Genomic DNA, 17,678 nt, shown 5'->3' with positions numbered 1-17,678 from the left:
GAAATGCTAAGTGTTAGTTGTTGTTATTTCTGTTGCCATTATTAATTATAGGAAATCATATTATAATAATTAGCTAAGAGCATGTGTTGCTCTTGCAGATGTCCTGTGTTCAAGGCTCAGGACCCACATGGTGGTTCACAACCGTCCATCAGGTCCAAAGGAGTCAACACCATCTTTTGACCTCCATGGGCACCAGGAATGCATGTGGTACATGCAAGCAAAACATCCATATGCATAAGATAAATCTAATGCCTAAAACCAAGTCTAATTGTTAAATTGTATGTAGGCTTTTTGTGAAACTTTAAAGAAATCACGTGTGAAATAATAAACTGTGTAGAAAGCAGTAAGATGGGCTACAGAAGAGCTTTGGTCTGTTCGGAACCTCCCTTTCCTCACTCACAGGCAGAAATGATGTTGCTCCATACTGGGCTTCCTGTGAGGGCCAAACAAGTTAATGCACATACAGTGTTGTGTTAAAGTCAGCAAGAAAATACAAAGCACAAGCCCCTAAAATTCAGCAAAGACTGTAAAAGATGGTCTTGCCCAATAACCTTTCAAGTCTTTATAGCTCTAACACACAGGCCATCATATCTCATTAATTCCAAGATATATGTTTCTCCTATTTTTTAGATACATTTTTAACTAAAATGAAGTTACATCATTTTCCCCTCATCTTTCTTCCATCCAACCCTTTCCAGGAACTCTCCCTCCCACTCCTCCTGTGTAGCACAACTCTCAAATTGACAGCCTTTTTTTCTCTAATCATCATTTTTACATGCACATTCACATATATGCACAAACATATGAATCTAACACGCTGAATCTATTTTGTTATATATGATTTCAGAGCTAGCCACTGCGCTGAACACAAACAAAGGGCCCAGAGGAATGGACAATGAGAATGTGGTACATATACACAATGAAATACTATTTAGTTGAAAAAAAAATAATTGCAGTCCTGAATTTTGCAGGGGACTGGATGGACCTAGAAAAGATCACATTGAGTAAGGTAGCCCAGACCCAGATCAAATGCCACATGCTCTGTCATCTGTGATTCCTAGCTCCAAATATTCAGATGTGAGTATACAACATGGAAAAGCCACAGAACCCACAAGCGTATAAAGGGACCACGGGCAGGGTGCAGGGGGCTCTCTTGGAAGGAAAAAAGGAAGATACAGGTGATATGAAGTGAAAAGTGAAAAAGTGGGGAAGCTCCAACTGGCAAAGGGAGCAATCAATACAGAAGAAGGGAGGGACTGGGGAAAATAACGCCAATGTTTGATAAAGCCTCAAGGAGCTACATTATTTGTATTTAGTAGAAATTGTGCATTTACATATAAATACACACACACACACACACACACACACACACACACACACACACACACACACACACCCCAATGCTCCCCGAAAGAACCATAGACTAACAAAAACAGCATAAAACCCAGTAACAGGCATGAGAAATCTCCCTTCAAATGGTTGGCCGGGGGGGGGGGGGGGGGGTAGGGAGTCCAAGTGACTCACAACAGTATGGACTATTGTTGTAGCCTGTGGTTGACTCCCAGATGTTGAGGGTAAAACCCCTATTGCTGAAGACAACCCACACTTAGGAAACAGAACTTGTCTGATTCGAGCAAAATCTCAACTGAAAGCCTTCTTCCTGCAGTTTAGCTTTCATAGCACTAGAAAACACTGTGCAAACTGCTGAAGGAGGGAAACACCTCTGACTCACAACAGTGGTCAGCATGGCAAGATGTGCATAAAGGTGTAATAAGTGGCACTCACGTGTCCGTGGTAACCACCAGCTGTCTCACCACTCAGCAGGAGGGAAGTCATTCCCTCCCAACTTCAGAGTGGGTTCACGGGTTTTAGGAAGAATCACTACTTTGCTAGACCAGCACAATCCCTCACTACATTCTAAACCTTATCTTTACATCAAAGATAAAAGCAGCCATCACCCATCATCAAAGAAGCATCTCTTTACAGCAAATAGAGATCGGTACAGCAAACCACAGCTGGACAGAAGAGAAGGTTGATCAACAGATGGTGGGGCGCCTGGCCCCAATGGGCACATCTATGTCTCAGCTGCTGCACCTATGGTTCAGAGAGCATCACAGAAGAGGAGGCAGAAAGATTATAAAAACCAGAATACAAAGACAGCTGCTGTGAAACAGTCTCTCCTAGAAATGGCTGTGTAAGCCAGACCAGAACACTGGCATCATCAGTAAACATTCTAATGTCGTTGCACGGAGGGGAGATGATGCCATGGGCCCCACCCCTGGACTAAGAACTACAGGCAAGAGAAGACTGCTGGGAGTGATGGCTTCTCCGAGTGATGAGTCCCTTGTTTCTCCAATTTTAACCACCCTAGAAGCGCACATCTTATATTGTAAGCATCTGCGCCATAGCTCAGCTAGGCGTCAATCATGGCCATGGCATGGTTTTGATCAGCAGTGCATGTAGAAACACTAAGGCAATAGCCTCCAAGGGTTCCGTGTGGGGGGATAGTAGTTCAAAAATAAACCCTAGAAACAGTGTGAAGTGTTCTTTCCAAGCATAAGAAATAAATAAACGTGTGTTTGTGTGTGTGTCAGGGCCCGTAGGGAGTCCAGAAGAAACAGCAGTGAATCAGGTTCATTAAGCAGGATTCTGGAAACACATAATTACTAAGTCAGTTTAATTGCATAGCACCAATCAATTGCATTATTGGAATTCTTTTAAAAACAAGTATTCTCGGAGCTGGAGAGGTGGCTCAGTGGTTAGCAGCACTGGATGCTCTTGTAGAGCCCACACCAGCCCGCAACTCCAGCTCCAGGGAATTTGATGCTTTCTTACAGACCTCGCTGGCCCTGCATACACACACAACAGCAAGTAAATAAGTCTCGAAACTGCTTCTGTGTGCCAGTTAGTACAGCACTGTGTAGAAAACAAGGACATTGAAGATTCTTAGTTAAAATGAACTCAAGTCATTTCCTGAATGTAAGTGTTCGTGATCTGGTAAAAAGCGTATTTTACTGCGTTCATTGTCCTTGGCTGACACAGTAGTATGTGTGTATGCCCCCTGGGTCCAGGTCCACCAGCCTTGATGGTCTTATTGCAGGGTTTCCTGACCCACCGGATCCTTCTATTTCTCCATTCTCCCATACTCTCTCACCTGGAGTCCCGATAGCAAGTCCCAGCATCTGTTCCAATCCTTCCCACCACTGAGTGGTGACTCACAGAGGACATCCATGGTGAACCTAGAACCTCTATTCAGATCTAGCCAATGGACAGTGCATTCTCTATAGTTGTATGGAAAGTGGGGACTGACTCTGACATGAGCTCTACTGCCTCCTATTTGCCCACTTTCCCTTGGTGGGGAGGCCTGGTGGCACTCAGAGGAAGGGGTAGCCGACTACCCGGCTACCCGGATGAGACCTGATAGGCCTTGATCCTATGGTGGGGAGGAGATCCCCTACTGTCACAGGCCTAGGGGAGGGGAAAGGGTGAAAGAGGGAGGGAGGGGGGAAAGAGAAGATACAAGTGAAGGACAACAATCAAGATATAATCTAAATAAATTATTTAAATAAAAAAGTTTATTTTATGTATATGCTCTTTTTATGTGTTCCTAACATATACATGCATAAGCCAAGTCTATATAAATTTAGGCACAAAAAAAAACCATTTCAACAGCTATGAAATCAAATCTAAACTACGGTTCCTTGAGGCTACAAATTTTAGCTGTTTGGAGGTAATGAGATGTGATGTTCCTGGCTTTCAAAGACTGTGCCCGGAGAATCTAAAGAATTTAAACAACGATTCCAATAAGTTAATGAATTTTCATCTAGGAGTCCTGACCAGCTCTGAATGCAAGCATGGGTCCAGGAGCTGCCCAGCTGCTCATCAGTCTTCTCTTTGCAAATGTCTGTTTTAAGAATGCTAATATTGTAGTGAGGGTAGCAGTTTAACTCCCTGAAAGAATTTTGAAACCACCCTTCGAAGTCACCTCATTTCCGGTTCTTATGGTAATTTTGATCATTTAAAAGTCCATTTTGTTAGCAAGTCCCTAGAAGGGCCTCTCCCAGTTTAGCATGAGGGTTTAGTTTGTACTGATCTTGTCAGGACAAGATGTTCCCTGCACTCAGATCAGAACTTCTATAATGGAAAAGTGAAATCCGCCCTGAATAGGCAATCAATCTTAACATGACCATCCACTCAACTGATTTCCTGCCGTACATACCACTGGGTAAATACTATACAAATACTCTTTTTAAAGTAAGCAAATCCTGCTTGGGTTTTCTTTCTTTCTTTCTTTCTTTCTTTCTTTCTTTCTTTCTTTTTTCCTTTCTTTTCTTGCTCATGTTGTTTTGTTTTCTGTCTCCTGATTTTGTTTGTTTTGTTGCTTGCCCTGGAGTTTTATTATGTTTTGTTTTGAGAGAAAGAAAAAAACACATGAAATTGAGTGGGGAGAAACTGGCAGGAGTTAGGAAAAAGAAAAAAATACGACCAAAATATATTGTATAAAAAATTTTAATAAAAATTTAAAATTAATTATGCAAAGACTACCATGAACTCTAGCTTCTGGCTGGTTTGGGGGTTTTGTTTCTTTGGTTTGGAGTTTGTTTTTTTTAAGATTGTTTATGTTATTAATCTTGAGGGGTTAGGGCGTACCCATGTGGGTGGAGTACCCATGAAGGTCAGAAGAGAGAAACAGATTGCTTCGAGTTTGAGTTCTACCTTCCCTATGAGGTGACAGGGAGCTAAGCTCTGGTACTCTCAAAAGCAGCATGTGCTCTCAATAGCCAAACCATCTCTCCAACAACTCACATGTCCTTCAAGTCAGCTTCTCTAACACAAATTGTATGGTAGTCTGGGAACAATTCTATACACATTTTAGAAAAAGAGCACTTTACATCAGCAATTATTTATTTATTTGTTTGTTTATTTATTTATTTATTTATTTATTGGTTTTTCAAGACAGGGTTTCACTCTATAGCCTTGGCTGTCCTGGATTCACTTTGTAGCAAACTCATGGTGATCCACGTGCCACTGCCTCCCTGAGTTCTGGGATTACTGGCATGCACTACCACACCCAGATTTTTTTTAGTTTTCATATTATACTATAAATACTTTATTTCTTCCTACCCCTTTTCCCCTCACAAACCCTCCATACACACATCCTTCCTCTCTTTCAAATTCATAGCCTCTTTTTTCATTAACTGTGTATATATATATATGTATGTATGTATATATATGCATATATGTGCATAATGTTACTTGTACATATGTTTTTATGGCTGACCGTTTGGTAGCTAATTGGTGTGCTCATCCCTGGAAAAGACTATTACTCTCATTCTTGGTATTCCTTTGGTACCTGTAATCCTTTATAGGATTGAGGCCTCGTACCGTTTCCCTGTCCACTTTGGCGTGTCTACTGTTGTTGTCATCCTTGTTCAGTTCACACTTGTTTAGTTCACACTTGGGAAGTCATGTTGGTGAGAATTCATGGGTGTAGCTTCTGATGTTACAAGGAAACGTGAACTATTATGCCAAGTTCCCTGAACTTTATCTAGGAATATTTTGTAAATGTATCCATTGGGATTAGACATCACAACTCTGTTGTTTTGTTTTGTAATGGTCTCCATCTGTTCTTGATGAGGCTGAGGACTACATTTATCTGTGAGTAAAAGGACAAATAATTAGAGTGTAGTTGGAGGGTATGCTGGTTTAGTAAAGTGGCGGTTGTAGGTTCTCCTCCAAGATCTATGACTTCACTACTGGGTAATTGGCTTTTCCAGGACCAAGCACAAATTCTCTCTTATTAAATGGGTTGTTGGTTACCACCAAGGAAAGGATGCCACTATCACACAGTTAGGGTTATCATGTCATGCTTTCGCTGCTGTGGTTTATGCATCATTGTCGGATAGGACTGTTGGTTGCCTTTCTTAAAGAGAAAGTCTCTCTTTTGGAAGCGTGTTTGGCACCTTCTGGTACCATGAGAGCTAGCCCTTCCGGAGGACGCATTCAGGTCAGTTCCCTCTCGGGAAGGAGCCTCTGGGTCCTGTCTCTGAAGAACATGTGACTTCAGCAACAGGAACTTATCTTCTAGCTGCGGGGTGGGGGGGGGGGGGCGGCAGGAGTGACAAAACCCCTGACTCTGACTCAAAAAATGGGACTTCCCGAGCCTGGTTTGGGGACAAAACTGTTAGGTAGCATTTGGTTCTTGAAGGATGCATTGTTGGCCCAGATGAGAAAACTTTATTTAAACTATATATGTATGTTTATATACAATGAATGTCTGTAATCTCTAAAGAATCATAGTCGGTTTGTGGATCTTTGGTTAAATTTGCTAGTCATCTACAGAACACTTATTTTGGTATGCTCATCTTCCTTGATGAAAAAGACTGGCAATGTTTCAAGCCTTCATCACTGTTGATGGAACTGATGAAACAGGCTTTGCTTCCTTCCTTTATTCCCAATTCTGTTGTCCACAAGCTGTGTAACAACATTAGTCACATCCATCAACCTCTTATCTGTGCACTCTTTTCTTATCAGTAAAATGAGAATTTTGAATGCTTACACTTCACAGCTTTTATTCAGTTTGAATGGCTTAATATTTTTGAAGCATAGAAAAGTCCACAATAAATTTGTAAATTCTTCTTAGTGAATAAATTGGCTTAGAAGTCAATCAAAACACTGGAGTATCGAGATTGACCCTGACCTTCAGAGATAGAGAGCATTTCAGTAAAGGAGAAAGCCGTAGTCAAAGACGCTCAGTTCCATGCAGACTCCTGATATTTGTTCTCCTGTCTTCTTTTCTCCCCTGAGTATAGCATACACATAATGAGCGCAGCACGGGGATCTTGGGTCAGCATACCAGAGCTAGCATGTGACTCTCCAAATTATCTATAGTAAGAGGAAGGAAGAAGAAGGGCAAGATAATGTTGTGCTGAGCCCTCTATGGGTACAAGCATGATTATGTGGGATGCTGAGAGGGTAGAGGGCCTGTCATCCCTTCTCTGCATGCGTTCCACATGCACTTCTGAGGTGTACTGGGTTGGGAGTGCGTTAAAAACTTACCAGCTTTGTACCTAACTGCTCATGCCTTAACATCTGTAAGTTTCTGCATCATTATTTATAAAACAAACATTAAAAATAGCCAAGTGGCTGCTTTCAAGACTCAACCACATTTGTACAACTCGGAAAGACATGCTACAGAGTAGGTATCCCAAAAATGTTAGATTCCTCAGATGTATGAAAATATTTTGGACTAGTTGTCTGTAGAAACAAAAACTTACATTGCATTGTATATAATTCTTCTGAGTATTTTTGTCTTTACTTCCTGAAGCCTCACTTAGGTGAATTGGAGACTAGTTATGTCACAGCCATGTGTTATGGGATCGCCGAAGCACTGGCTTCTGTAAGAACTGTGATTCAGCCAGTTCTAGTGGCTTAGAGTTTTGAGAAGCATACCAGAATTTAAATGTCAGGGTATGATTGAAACATGGTGCATCGATGGAGATGTCTCTTACATTTAGCAGAACATTCCTAAACAAAAAGCAATCACAAGTGGGAATTTAATTCACTGGATCTGTTTATATCCAGTGTTTTCATGAAACAGAGAAGGGGGGAAAAAAGAGTGGGCTCAACAAAATATCCTTTTTATGATTTTTACTCCCTAAAGCACAAATAGCCCTGGGAAGTTACTTCTGATGACTAGGAAATACAACTGTGGGGAGGAAAATGATGCTCTGTTTCCTTAGAAGAAAGTGTTGCTCTAAACAGAGTGAGTGTGGATGCCTACATACACCTGATGCTCGCTTGTCTGTGGGTTGGCACCCTACAGATGTGCCTCATGACCGCCAGGGCTCCCAGTGGTTATAGGTTCCTTTAAGCCATGGGAAACTTCGAAACGAAGCAGGTATGGCTGACCTGCAAAGCCCCCATTAGGTCAAGGGTGAGACCTCCTGTACTGTGCATGGCTGAGAGGTGCTGAGTCCTAAATGCAGCTGGGAAACCAAAGTTACCAGTGATTTCCACACCTGCTTTTCCCCTGAGATGCAGCTCCAGGAAAGATACTTTTCACCATTTAATAATGGTTGATATTCAGAGTTTTTAAAAAATATATCTGCATTTGGTGTATTATCAATTATTTCATATCCAAATGTATTTTTAATTGTTCCATTGAGTTTTTTCTTCAAGAATTGTATTTCCAGCCAGGTATGGTGTTACACACTCATATTTTTAGCACTCAGCCAGTTGAAGCAAGGATGAGTTCAACCTATACTACATCATGAGTTCAATGTTAGCCTGGAAAACCTAGTGAAAGTAAAAATGAATCATATTTTTCATGGATAGATGATCTATTTGCCTGCTTTAACCAAAAGTTAAGTATCTGTCATTACCGTTTCTGATATTATTTCAAAGGACATAACAGATAATTATGATTCTCACCTTAATTCAAACCACTACCTATGTATTTTTGTTTCCATAATAGGAAATAGAAAATGGAATTTAAAATCTCTTTGGGGATTGAAGAGATAAGAGTGCTTGTCCTGCAAGCACCAGGGTCTAAGTTCAAATCCCCAGAGCCCAAGGGGGAAAAATCCAGGTATTGGTGCATGAATCTGTAAGCCCAGCATCAGGAGGTAGAAACAGGCTGATTCCAAAAGCATACTAGCCGACCAGGCTAGTCAGAGGTCAGTAAGAGGACCTGTCTCACTGAAGAGGCAGTCGGGAAAAAAAGAAAAAAACACCTGCTTTGCCTTCCACGTGTACCAACAAGGACATAAGTCTGCAGTCACCACACACACACACACACACACACACACACACACACACACACACACACGTAATCAACTTTAGAAATAGAACTGCACTATTTTTTGTGGCTGTATTCCCACACACACACATGCATGCACACAACAAATAAATACTTTTTATAAAAACTGTTAAAAATGGAACTGCATTCTTTTGTAGATGTTTCATCTGTCACTTTCCTGAGACTTGTTCTTCCTTAAGGTTTTATGTATCTATACTGTGTTTTTTTTTTTGTTTTTTTTTTTTTTACATACCACCTTTACACCTTTCCCTTTGGCTATGCTGTTATCCTAAGTTCCTAAGGCCTCAACATTGGTGTTATCCGCTTGCTGTGTAGTGGATTCTGCTATTAGCTCACTCTCTCCTAGTGAACTGTTTCTTTGTGTGCTTGGTCACTGGCTGCAGTGAGCAGTGAGCCTATTTTTAGTGGCTCACTCTTGGAAGAATCTCCTAAGCAGTCAACATAGATAAGACTATTCCTTCTTTGTGGTTTAGGGTTAGGATTACTGGGCAAAGATCCCAAGGCTGGAGGATCTCTACATTAGCTGGGCAATACAAATAAAAGATCACATGACACGTAGGCCCTTAAGTTGGCATTCCCAGTGCTGGAGATGCCATTGTCCATCTTCCTGGTATTACCCTGACTCTGTGCTGGCGAGTACCATTCCTAGCCTAACAGCTCAGTACTATGAGAGTCCTGGTTTCACTCAAGATGCATCAGTTCTAGCTCTCTGCCTCATTTGCAACTCAGACCTTTCCCACATTATACTCTTTCGAGCATCTTTGTTCCTGACATTAGCAATCCCATATAAGTTTATAGTAATTTAAACAATGTTCTTGTTTTGTTTTGTAGTACTTTTGATCAAACCCAGGACCTTGAGTATGTTGAAAACATCTTACCATGGAGCCATATATATCCACAGCCTGCCAAATTAGTAATGTTTTAAAGTATTTTAAAATATATTATTACAATGTGCTTGCTACCATAGGATATTTTTTACATTTATTGATTGAGGGTACACATACTGTACACACACACAGAAGTCAGAGAATATTTTTCCAGAGTCAGTTCTCCTATTCCCCAGACCCTAGGCATCAAACCAAGGAGGTGGCAAATGCCCTTACTCACTGAGACACTGCAACACTGAGTGTCTGTAGTTTTTTGCTTTAAACTTAGTTTATTGGATTGCCCGTAGCTTTAGTCTTTCCTACCATGTCATTATTCACAATATGGGTAGCAGTGAGTAACAACCCAGTAGTTTATAACTCAATGACCAACTGAACTAAATCAACCAGTCTCTGCTGCTCTGGAAAAACATTCTTTTTAAGAAGAGATATGTGAAAGAATTTTTTAGTGAAAGTGGGTGAATTCATATCATAAGAATGGCCACTTTCACAACTCTGGAATCTTATAGGGAAATCTCAATGATTTGAGAGAATAGACACTCTGACCTGAGAAGCACCAGTGATCACCACAATTTCACCAGTACATACATCCCACTCTGAAAACACACACACACACACACACGCACATACACTCTCACATACACTCACACACAGTCACACACACACTCACACAGACTCACACACTCTCACACACGCTCACACACACTCACACACACAGGCACAAAAACACACACACCACACACACATACACACTCTCACACTCACACACACCACGCACATACTCACACTCACACACATTCTCACACACACTCTCTCATACACTCACATGCACTCACACTCACAACACTCACATACTCACACACACACACAAGCTCAAAGCCTATGGAGTGTTCACTTGTGCTCTCTACCAAAGGAAGGCAGCATTTTTCTTACCATTTTCCTATACATCTTAGATCTGGACTACAAGTGTTTACTGCTTAAGCTTCTCCAGTTATATTTTCATTCAAGTATAAAATCTAAAAACATTGTCAGAGAATACAGTGGACGAAAAATAACCCTGGACTCTTTGGGAAATAATAGATTTGGAGGAGAAAAACTTTAACTCAAGTGTATGGTCCACTCTCAACATGACAAACAGTGGTTTGAGATTCCTGAGCTGAAGGAGAAAAGTACTTTTATGCTAAATAGTATATTTAGAGAGTGTCTGTTAATATATAATTATATATAAATTACTACATATAATGGTAATTTAAAGACTTGTATGATTTAGGCAGTAAATCACATTTGAAGACATGATGAAATGTGTTCAGACTACTCAGAATTCTTACTTTATCTCACTGCTGATGATCAAACCACAAGTATCTAAAGAAAATCATTTTTCTAAGGACAAAGAAATAAATAGAATAACAATGTTTTGTTGATGATGCCATCTAATTTTTGAAAAGGCATATACTTAGTTGTTAAATCACTTAATTTAGCCAATAGGAGGTAGTATCACTAAATAGCAGTAGATCTTGACAATACTCAATGCCCAGACTGTCCTCAGACCTGAAGCTCCACGTGGCTAAGATCACAGATGTGCACTCCTGGCCTGGCTTCACAGGAAATTTGTAAATATCTATGTTCAGAACGCCAGCATCAATTCACTTGTCTATAATTATTTTTCTTGCCATACACCTTCTTCTCTTTAGTGTGTACTCTGTCAACAAGAAAATACATCACTGGAGTCTGTTAAAAACGCAAACTCCCCAGCTATGCCTAAGACTTAGGGAACTGGAGTCTTAGCAAAATCTCTAAGTTTTTTTTATGCCCATCAAAGTTTGAGAAGTCTAGGCCTGTCCCAGGAGACAGAACTTTTTAGAGATGGGAGAGGGCTCCATGGACCCAAGTTCAGATTCCCAGCTCCCAGGCAAACACTTGGTCCAATGGCATATGTTTGCCAGTCTAAGAAAAAAAAGATGAAAAAGAATAAGCAGGCTACCAAGATGAGACTTGATAGATAGCCTGAGACCCTTTAGTGGGGGAGGAGGTCCCCTCAGTCGTAGACCTGGGGGAGGGGAATAGAGTGAAAGCGGGAGGGAGGGAGGAACGGGAGGGTACAAGTGATGGGATAACAATTGAGTTGTAATCTGAATAAATTAATTTTTAAAAAAAGAAAAGAAAAAGATGAAGATGAGCTCCCTACCAGTGAGAGAGCCTGACCCCCCCTAGCCCCCCCCCCAGAAGTAGCATGAAGAACTACAGAAGATATCCGCCATCCATCTCTGGCTTTTACACACGAACACAGGGGCAAGCACATCCACATGACACACGCCATCCCTGCACACACAGAGGGAGGGAGGGAGGGAGGAGAGAGATTTCTAATTGGACAGCACACATAACATTGACCAAAAATTAGCTATTGGCTGGTGGCTGCAAAATGTAATGACTATTACGTGTACGTACTATACATTGTAAGAGGTGAATTTATGTTGTGTGAATCATATCTTAATTTTCCAGAAATGAAACGGTAGGTTATAGTAGATGTGTTTGGCCAGCACATCTCCGATGAACAAAACCACTTCCAACTTTCTTTTCATCCTGACGAAAAAAAAAAAAAAAGTAGATGCCCCATTTCCTGGGGCTCAGTTCTCACCAAGAAAATAAACCGCAGCAGGCTTTGACTCTTTCAGCCGTGATCACTGCCCCAAAGCCAATCTATGTCATGAGGGTCGGCCAGAACCTTCCCCCTGCCGTGAGGAGTATAGAACCCTCCCTCTACACACTAGAAGAGCAGCCTGAGAAAAGCCTCCCTAGGAAACAGCTTGTGAGTGTCTGTGACAGGCCAGGAAACCTGGGTACTCAGTCTAGCTGAGATGAAGCAAAGGTGTAAAGAGGCAGAGATACTATCTGCCAGCTGCACACGTGGTCACAGCCCGGGAGGGTGGGGGGTGAGGGTCCAAGGGCAGAATGGAGATTCCTGTTTCCACTCTATTATCTGCTGTCTGTCTCTTCATCACCACTGTCACCAACTTTGTATTCGGGTGTAGTTGTTGCTGCTGTTGCTGTTGCTGTGGTGGTAGTGGTGGTTTGTTGTTTTTAATTTTTAAATAATTTATTCAAATTACATCTCAATTGTTATCCCTCACTTGTAGCTTCCCATTCCTCCCTCCCTCCCTCCCTCTTTCACCCTATTCCTCTCCCCTAGACCTGTGACAGGGGGTTTATGGTTATTGAGAGGCCACTAGTAAGAAGCCGGTTTCCTTTTTTTCTGTCCTGCCAGGAGTACAAAAACCTGAATGGGTCTATCCGCGGCTTAATCTCAGCTCCAGAGTGAGAATGAGGTTGTCCCTTTTCCCCTAAATAATCCTTGCACAAGACACAAGACTATGGAACAGCTGGAGAGTGCCCTACGGTGCGTTCCCACTCCAAAGTGCCTTCAAAGACCCTTAGAGTTCTGATGACCTCTCCCACACAGACTGAGTCACTGGAGCCGAAAACTGGAACCCGTTCCGAGTTCAGATCGTGCCTGTTGAGCAGTGCCACACAGTGTCATGGGCTGTAAAAATTGACCAAGCATAGGGTCTCCTGTGGTGACCAATCATCAGGTTCCCTGTGGTGACCTGGCATCCCACCACCTGTGGTGGAGAGGGAACTAGGAAGGCTCATTCTGGGGGTGAGCGCACCCCTCAAGTGTTCACCACCAGCCAGTCCAGCCGGAGGCACGCTTGCACCCCTGGCTTGTCTGGGTATCTGGAGCAACATCACTGGTGAGACACGCGCTGTACCCACTCTTGAAACCCATGCCGCCCGTGCTGGTACTTACAAACTGGGGTAGTAGCCATATGGCGGCAGCGGGAGCTGCGGGCAGCCGTCGTCTCCCAGCTCGTCCATCAGCAGATAGTCCTGGCTCTCGTTGCGCCGCGTTCCGGCTCCAGGGGCAGCCAGGGTAGAGCCGCCCCTCCGGGTCACGAACCCGGGGCTCTGGCTCATGGCAGATCGCCTGGCCGGCCTGAACCCCGGCTCCCGTGGATGGGGACCTGGGAAGAAGGGGCCGAGTCACCTACCGAACTGCCCAGAACAAAACGATGCCCCGAGAGGAAGATCAGGGAAGAGATGCAGATGCCTGTGATGCTTCCCTGCCCGCCAGGGTGAAAAGTCACTACTTATGGGTTCTGGGGACAACCGCCAAGGGAACATTGACCTGAGCGCATCTAGACCGCGCAGACAGGCGGCCCCGCGCTCCCAGGCAGAGGGCACAGGCGGGGCCTCAGTGGCAGCCGCCAGGGAGAGCAGCTGAAGAGTTACTATGTCAACCGCGACTCTCCAGCCCTCGCCTCCCGCCTTCTTCCCCCACATCCTCCGTCACGATCCCCACCTTTAAAGGGATCGAAAGGACCGTCCAGAAATCCGCCGACCCCTGTCTAGAATCCACAGCTTTCAGGGCAAGAACAAACCTAAGCTAGGAGGAGCCAGACAAGCTCTTTATTTGGGGTTGGGAGGGCTAACTGCTCCCAAAGTAGGTTTATTAAGTAACGGCCAGGGGAGGGCTTTCTAGGAAGTTTCTTTTAAGTAACAGTCGGAAGACAAGATCCTTTCCTTCCACACCGCCTTCTGGGGATGTTTTCTCTTCCGTTCTCAAGCACCGAAGCACTTTGGCCTCCACTTTAAAATGAAGAACTGTCTGCTTCGTTCTCACCGTGGAATGTTCGTGGTTCCTGAGAAAACCAAAAAGAAACCGGGCATTTTCCAATGATGCCTGCCTGCTTTAGGGAAAAATCCTCCCTAATTCATTCTGATTCCAGAATCATTGCTCTCCCTCTTGTGTGCCTGTTTTTAAGACTTGCTTTACAAATCTGGTCAGTTGGCATACATTTAACAAGATTAAAACCTTTTTAATGGGGTTTCTACGGGAATCTTCTCGGTGGTTAAAGTATTTGCTGTAAAAGTACGGGGGCATGAGCTGGGGTCTCCAGCGCTCATGTAACAGTTCTCCACAGTAAAGGGCATGACTAACTCCAGCACAGCAGTAGCAGCATCTCGGAGGCTGGCTGGACAGCTAATCTAGCAAGCTCCAGGCTGGGTGAACCCTGCCTGGAAACATTAGGCGGAGAGTTGACAGTGAAAGACAATTTCAATTGATCTCTGACTCTACGTGGGCATTCAAGTCCCTCACCCTGTGCCCCATGATGCGCACGTACACACACGTACACACACACACACACACGTACACACACACACACACATACACACACACACACACACACACGAATAAACAGTAAATCAATATTTGTAGTAGTTCATTTAAAAGAAGTCAATTAAGAATCCATTCATTCATTCATTCATAGATATTTAGTGAACGCCAACGGCAAAATGCCAACCACTATTTAGGATTTGGGGGTAAACAAACAGTGAAAGCGTTGTCTGCCTTCACAGTGCTCTTGGGAAAGAGAAATGATGGTTAAACAAGAGTGTATATAACTCTTACCTCTAAACCCTGTGCTTGGGAGCCTGAGGCAGAAGACTGGAAAGAGTCCAATTCTAACCTTGACTATATATGAGATCCGATCCAGCCTGGGCTACAGAGTCACACTCGGCCTCAAAAAACATAAGTTAAAGAGCAAATAAAATTCGCAGAAATAAGTCAGATGGATGTGGTGGTCCCAAGAAGATGACTACAAGATGGCTGTCCAAGAAGATGCTAGTTGAGTTAAGATACACATAGCAAGGAGCCAGTCATGAAAGCAATAGGTGTGGACTGCCCCCGTGTTGAAGAACAAGTTCTGCTTCCCAGAAACAAGTAGACAATAAAATGGGTGCCGGGAGTCAGTCACAGCAATGTCAACAATCGTGAAAGTCAGAGGAGGCCAAAAGGATTGCAAATAAATAAAACACTGGCTTTGCCAAACACTGGGGGGAGAAGGAGAAAGGGAACTAGCTTTGTGTGTGGAAAATGTCCTTGGGATATAAACACCACCCCTAGGAGGCTCCTTCCTTAGAAGTCTTGGTACCCGGAGTTGGAGAAATGATTCAGTGGTTAAGAGCACTTGCTCTTCTTCAGGGGGACGAGAGTTCGGTTCTCAGCACCCACATTAGGCTGCTCACAGCTGCCTCTATTGTAGCTCCAGGAGATTCAACACTTTCTTCTGGCTTCTGTGGGTGCTACACAAACATGCATGCATACAACACACACACACACACACACACACACACACACACACACACACACACACACATACTGTTCAAGGCTTGATACTCAATGAAGTGTTCAGAGGTAGGATTTTGGGGTGTGATTGGATCATAAGGGCCTGTGATATGTCATGTCCCCCACTCCTTTCTCTCCCCACCCTGAATTTTCTTATTCATGGCCACCATGAAGTAATCAGCTTTTTCTTCACTTCAGGCTAAGAAGCATGGAGCCAAGTGAGCATGGACTGGGACCTGTGAGATGAGAGCTAAAGTGAGTTCTTGCTCCATTCAGCTGTTTGTCTCCAGTATTCTGTTACAGTGACAGGAAGCTGACCAACACAAGACAGGCCAGTGGGTAAGGTATAAAAGTAATAAAAGATTCTGCCCCCACAAAAATCAAATTTACCCTGAAAAACTAACCTGAAGGTGGTTGCTTCTGAGAGCTTCCCTTTAAGCTCTCAATATGTGAAATCGTGATTTAAAATTCTTACTACTTCATGGTGATTATTCCCTGCAGAAAGATTCTGTTTTGAATTCTATTGGTTTGGGGTGTTCTGTTCTGTTGCTGTGATAACAACGTGACTTGCAGAGGGGATGTTCAGCTTACTTCTACATCATCCATCACTGAGGTAAGCCAGCCAGGAACTCAGACAGGGAGCTGGAGGCAGGCACTGTGGAGTCTGGTGAGGAATGCTCCTATGGATTGCTTTTCATGGCTCGCTCAGCTCACCTTCTCACACAGCTCAGCATAGCTGCCCAAGAATGGCACCATCCAGTGCCACCAGAGGACCAGACCCTCCCACCTTGATCATTAATTAAGATGATGCCCCCACAGACATGCCCACAGGCCAATCACCTGAGGTTTCCTCTGCCCATGTGACTCTACTTTATGTCAAATTGACAAAAAAAAAATTAAGCAGCACAGTGATCATGTGATCTATAAATACTCAACAGCTTTGATACTTAAATTAATGTTCTGTTTAAGCAATGCCCAAGTAATCTCTTTGGAAATACCAAATATGGGAGCCAATGGAGTTGGTGATGTAACATTCAAATATATTCACATCGATGCAAATTCTGTAGGTTGAAGCAAAGTTAGAAAAATCCTTGTTGGTAGTGGAAGTGTTAGCTTTTTGCTTTAAAAGAATTCCCAGGGAATTTGTAATTTGTTTTGTTGTTTCGGTTAGTTGAGCTGTTTGTGCCTTTACTCAATACTGTTTTTCATTCACACATAACAACCTTCACACTGAACAAAGTTATCACAATTATACAGTGGCATTAATTTATCATTTGGTAGAATAAGATATCATTTTTTCTTTTATTTGAAATATAGTCATCACTTAGATGAATGTAAGGCCATTTCTGCGGCCCTGAGAGGACAGGGGTGTATAAGTGAATCCAGGATTCTGAAAGGCTTCTATGATGAGATAAAAGACCATGTGATGTGTGAGTATCAGCTGTCCCCACAAGCTTATATACTGGAATCTTTGTGGTCAGCTGATGGGCTCTGGGGACATGGTTGTACCTCAATGCACTCAAACTGTGATGGTGTCACTGAGTATCCTTCTGTCGCGTTCCTGTCTGCCTGCTCCTTTACTTTGCTGTGAGCTAAGCAGCCCCTGCCACAGGCTTTCATGGCTGCCACAGGCTCTCACAGCCATGGTGCTCTACCTCGGCACAGGCATGGAAACAGCAGAGGGAGCCTTGACAGGTAGATTGGAACCAAGGACACTGTGCACTGAAATAAAGCTTCCTTCCCCACTAGCTGTTTGAGTATTGCATTCCAGGAACACAAAGTATAACTG

General features: G+C 43.1%; 1 protein-coding gene across 1 annotated transcript in view; it reads right to left on the bottom strand.

The window, feature by feature from the left end:
* The window catches only part of Trpc6 (transient receptor potential cation channel subfamily C member 6), a 117,346-nt gene extending 103,358 nt beyond the window's left edge, over positions 1 to 13,988 (bottom strand). Inside the window, exon 1 of the mRNA XM_051155900.1 lies at positions 13,511 to 13,988. Within this exon, the coding sequence (XP_051011857.1) occupies positions 13,511 to 13,677 (167 nt within the window). The 5' untranslated portion in view covers positions 13,678 to 13,988. The remainder of the gene's footprint in view (positions 1 to 13,510) is intronic.
* Positions 13,989 to 17,678: the final 3,690 nt, after the last annotated feature.

This window comes from Acomys russatus, chromosome 14 (genome assembly GCF_903995435.1).
Source record: "Acomys russatus chromosome 14, mAcoRus1.1, whole genome shotgun sequence".
Taxonomy (NCBI): Eukaryota; Metazoa; Chordata; class Mammalia; order Rodentia; family Muridae; genus Acomys; species Acomys russatus.
The sequence above is the reverse complement of the archived record's forward strand: the minus strand, read 5'-3'. Positions and strand labels throughout refer to the sequence as shown.